Consider the following 4,695-nt stretch of genomic DNA (forward strand, 5'->3'; position numbering starts at 1 on the left):
TGGGAGGGGGGGGGGGGAGGAAGGTATTTTTTTAAATCAGTCAGTTGAAAAGAGGAGGTGAAATCCTGACCTTGATCACACACAGTAGAATTCAGGCCTCTTGGACAGTTTTAAGGCAGTCGCCTTTCTCTGGTACGTCTATTTTGCCATGCCACAGTCCTGCAAACACCCACAATCAATGGGGCTGGCTGAGTACCTCCATAGCTGCTTGTTGGAGAGGGACACAAGGCATCAGCCTTCTGCAGAAAGAACAGTTTGTCAGCACGCAGGTGCTCAGAGCAATGACAGGTCTGGAGTTGCCCAGGCTCACAGGCACAGCAGGAAAACAAAACAGCTACCTGGGAAAAGTACTATAGCACCCACACTCTCGGGAGAGGCTGTGTTTGAATGAAAACATCCACATGACTATCAAAGACAACTGCTCACACATTGTGTTTTAATGATCTAAGCAAGCTTTCACTGGATACTACAGAAGCAGCATTCTCCCTTTGTTTGCCAGGCCACATGCCCAGAAATACAAAAGCCTGCCTTGAATTTGCTTACAACTTCCCAGTCTTTGCTAGCTCCGCTTACCGCTTGTGTCCACTGGCACTGCTCCGTAGCACAAACAGTGCTCACTCCTAGTACGCTAGCTGTTCTGCCAGCAGGCCTACGGAGATACTGCCCCAAAAGGCACAGCTGCTTCTCAGATCCTTTTCTTTCACAGCACATGGAAAGGATCCAGTTTCATTTTATTTGTATTATAAAAAAGCAAGCAGCAGGAACAGATAAGCTCATAGTAATAAATATACTATGAAGATAAGGGAAAAAAAATTGTGAAGAGGTAATCTATGCAGCAACTCGGTCAACCCCAGAGGACTGGGAGACCTCTGCAGGCTCCAGAAGGAAGTCCTTTACAGCAATGAGGACTGACAGGAGTGGCTGAAGTTGCTCTCAGTATCTCATATGTATTCATTTAATCTGTACTAAAGCCCTGGAAAGGTGTATCTCTACCAGCTGCAGCCACTAGGACTCCTTCAACCACTGCAGCAGCTTTTAGCCAACCTTAAAATACATTTTTCAGTCTCTCATGGAGAATAATTACCAGTCCCAGATACACATACCTGCAACATCTACTTTCTTGCTTTTGCTTTTCTCTTTTCAGCTCAGCTCACAGTAGCAGCAAACTCTACGGCAAGCTCTCTTGTAAACACAGAGGGAAGAAATACCATGGCTACCTTCTAAAACCTGCACGGCAGCTGAACAGAACAGGTTAAGGAAACAGGTTAAAAGAGTGCATTTTCACAGCACAGAAGTTCTCCTTCCTCAAAGAAGGTACCACTGCCTTCAAACATCCCATGCAGAAAGGCTCCCGGAGCGTGCACAGCAAGCACTGACGAAGGCCTTACACCTTTGCAAAAAGCCATAGAAAAAGTGTGGGCTGAGCACCCTAGAGGTACTGACTGCTATGGGGCTACAGGTGAGTACTGGGAGTTCTTCAGCCACTCTTACTAATCTATTTCCTTCCCTTTCTCAGTTCACCTCTGAGATCCCAGATTGATCATACTGAATCTCTTCTACAAAAAGCCATTCTGAAGAGACCTACACTTCTGGCAGCACTGAGCACAGCAATGGGACTCGTTCCTGGTACCATAGAGAAATCAAAGAATGGATGGGCTATAAGATACCTGGCAGTATTGCAGATAGTATAAAAACGAGTTTTTTTCATGGAAATCTGACAATTTCTTCTTTCTTAAGAGTACTAATATTGCTATACTCCACAAAACTACTTTATAGATGAGAGGTCTTCAGTTATAATTCACAACTACAAAATGTTTAACGTGAAGTCATAACACTAAAGAGTATATCACACTCTAACACAGTTTGTTTGCTTTTTCTGTAAGGAGAAAAACTGCATTGCATTAACTGCATTTAAGCAGTACACGTGCCTGCTGAGGGGCTGGCAAGAGCACCACTGAACTCCACTGTTACTGCTAAAGCAGCATGCCTTGGGTACACACTGCAATGAGATGACTAAATCCTGGGCACAACCTAGTTTAAGGAATCCCACTGTTAGATCCATCTGTACAGAGTACGTTTCTTGTCTTTTCCTCTCATGGTTATATCATGGGAAGTTTTCTGTCAAGCTGTTCTACACCCTGGTTCGAAGTCTCGCTATAGAGTCAACTCTGGATATAGCAAGGCCCTTTTAGGGCTTCCAGAGGGTTGGTGGATCTCCTTGGGGTCTGTTGTCTCTAAGCAAAGTGGAGTGGAACAGCTGAAGTGAGAGCCAGGGTCGAAGGAGGACAACACTGCAGATAGCCCAGCTTCTTAAAGTGCGGAGACTCTCACCCAGAAGGAGGGGACAGTGCAGTACACAGTCCCTGACTTCGGAAGCAATTGTGTCCCAGCACTTGCAGTTCCTAATAAAATTTCTTCATTTGCCAGAAGAGGAAGAAAAACCTACATCATTGTTTCCCTTTTTCATTTTGCTTCATTTTATGAACAGTTGCGTCACATTGTCTTGCATTTGCGTGTAAGGGAGGGGAGAATGTAATTTGTTTCACCACAGACAGAACTGCAATGCATTAGGGTGCACCCCAACGTACTCTTGCAGTTGCCTAAGCCCTGGACTGACAGAAGGGAGACCTGTTTGGCCTCGGACTATGCTGCTCAGCACCAGCTGGATCGGTGGCTTGCTTCTTGCAGCTTGGGGATCCAGCAGCAGCTTGAAATCACTCTCACTAAGTGCATGAACAAGTCTTTGAATACAGAATGGATTACGTATTTCTTATTATAAACAGTAGAAGTAACAGAACCCCTTTCTTCTTCTGACGGCTGCGTAAGGAAATTGAACCAAAAAGATTAAGCTTAAAGGACTATCGGGGACACGTATTGACCTTTAATGGCTATATTTTAATGGTGTTTCTGGGGGAATATAAAGGTGTTACACGCCAAGTTAAACGCATGAGATGCCCAGGATACAGCTCACAGAGACCGAGCACTCTGTCTCCAGGCTTCTGGGTGCATTCCTGTTCCGCATCCCTTCCACAGAACAGAGACCCCAGGAAGCAATATATCTCCCTAAACAAAAATAACAGCAGGTATACTTGCCCCTGTAAACCAAGAGCACCCTTCTTTGGGATACAGCAACTAAGTCACAATATAATACAATAACCTACAGGTTTGTGTGTGTATATATACATACACCTACATATTACATATATTTTTGTTTATATATGCACACATCCACAAACACAACCACTTAGGCACCTGCTTTTCAGGCTCCAAATTAGCTGACTTACCTGGAAAACCCAACCCAAAAGGCTTGTTTTAAACCTTAAAGAGGCTACCTATTCATAACTGGAGCCATTCCACCATACACACACATGCACGCTTTCATAACCCTTTGATTTTTAAATTCCTTTGTTAAGGTCTGCCTTTGTTTAGATTATAAAATCTTTGTGGCACTAACTGCTTTTCTTTTCCATAAGTGCCCAGACCACTCCTGGCATCTACAAAATAAATTGTGGAGATAGAGACACCGGTTCAGCGTTTCCGAAGCCCTGAGCACAACCTCTTCCAAGTGCAGTGCTTGAGAAAGGAAAAGGAAAAAGTATCACTCGCTGAAATACTGCTTCGTATGGCTCACTGGAGACATCTGCCTCAATCTGATAACAAGACTTCCTGTACCCCATACAAATCTGGCAGAGATGCCTTAATATTGACAAGCACAAATTGCATGCTTGAGTTTTTGTTAATTGTTTATGGAATGAATAGCCAGCATTTCTTAAAGAAACAGAGCAGAGATCTCAGGCCTCACAGTAAAGCTTTGTATGCCCTCTTTTTAATGGTCGCTCTTTTAACTTTTATGAAAACTGCCTTTGTTTGGATTTGCCATTCTCCCAATAGCTTTAGCATTCAAAGTTTTTTTTGTTTTGGATAATCAGGTAAGGAGATGATCAGAAATACATAACAAATAAATTATTTTTTCCTGAGTCAAATGGAACAAAACAGAAGCAAAAAGTTAAAACAATTCTAGTTTTTCAAACTACAAAAGGAGCAGAAGTCAAGATTGGTTTAAAAACTGATCCTTAGACAGGCAAACAGACAGAGCTATATCAAAGACAACAGAGCCATGCTGATTTCTATCATCTTAAGAGCTACTTCACAGTTGGGTTTTTGGGGGGTTGTGTTTTTTTTTTAAACATGCAGCTTTTCTTTCAAGATAAATTTTAGAAACAAACGTGAAAGTCCTCATATCAACAGAAACAATAAAGCATCAGCACAAACCTGTGTTTCCTTGGATGTCCTTTCCCTTGGTTAACGCCAGGTAAGAGAGCAGAGCACAGTTATTGTCCTGACCAGGCACAGGTGGCTGCTGCAGGGAGGTGCCTGTGAAGACCACTCCCCAGTTTACATGACTGATATCGGAGCGTGACCTGCTGTGTCCTGGCTTGAATGTGGAGGCTTCCTCGTTCTGCACCAGGATGTCGTTCACTGAGCGAGGCCTGTCCCTCCTCCGCTGGCAGATATTGAAGATGTTAAAAGTTGCGGTCTCCCCTTCCCCTGCCCAAGCAAGGTTGTCAGCAGCTGTTCCCCTCTGCACCATGCGCTGGTCTTTGGCAGGGAACGCTGTCTGAGCTTTGGTTTCCAAGAGGCCATTTTTGCAGTGATCCCAGATGAGGCTACTTTTGGCTAAGGAGGCAACGTTCC

At 44.0% G+C, this 4,695-nt stretch overlaps 1 protein-coding gene across 1 annotated transcript in view; it reads right to left on the reverse strand.

The window, feature by feature from the left end:
• The window catches only part of PLEKHM3 (pleckstrin homology domain containing M3), a 75,210-nt gene that overhangs the window by 70,145 nt on the left and 370 nt on the right, over positions 1 to 4,695 (reverse strand). The window contains exon 1 of the mRNA XM_009643545.2: positions 4,273 to 4,695. This exon is cut by the window's right edge and continues 370 nt beyond it. Within this exon, the coding sequence (XP_009641840.1) occupies positions 4,273 to 4,695 (423 nt within the window). The remainder of the gene's footprint in view (positions 1 to 4,272) is intronic.

This window comes from Egretta garzetta, unplaced genomic scaffold (genome assembly GCF_000687185.1).
Source record: "Egretta garzetta isolate BGI_Z169 unplaced genomic scaffold, ASM68718v1 scaffold297, whole genome shotgun sequence".
NCBI classification, from domain to species: domain Eukaryota; kingdom Metazoa; phylum Chordata; class Aves; order Pelecaniformes; family Ardeidae; genus Egretta; species Egretta garzetta.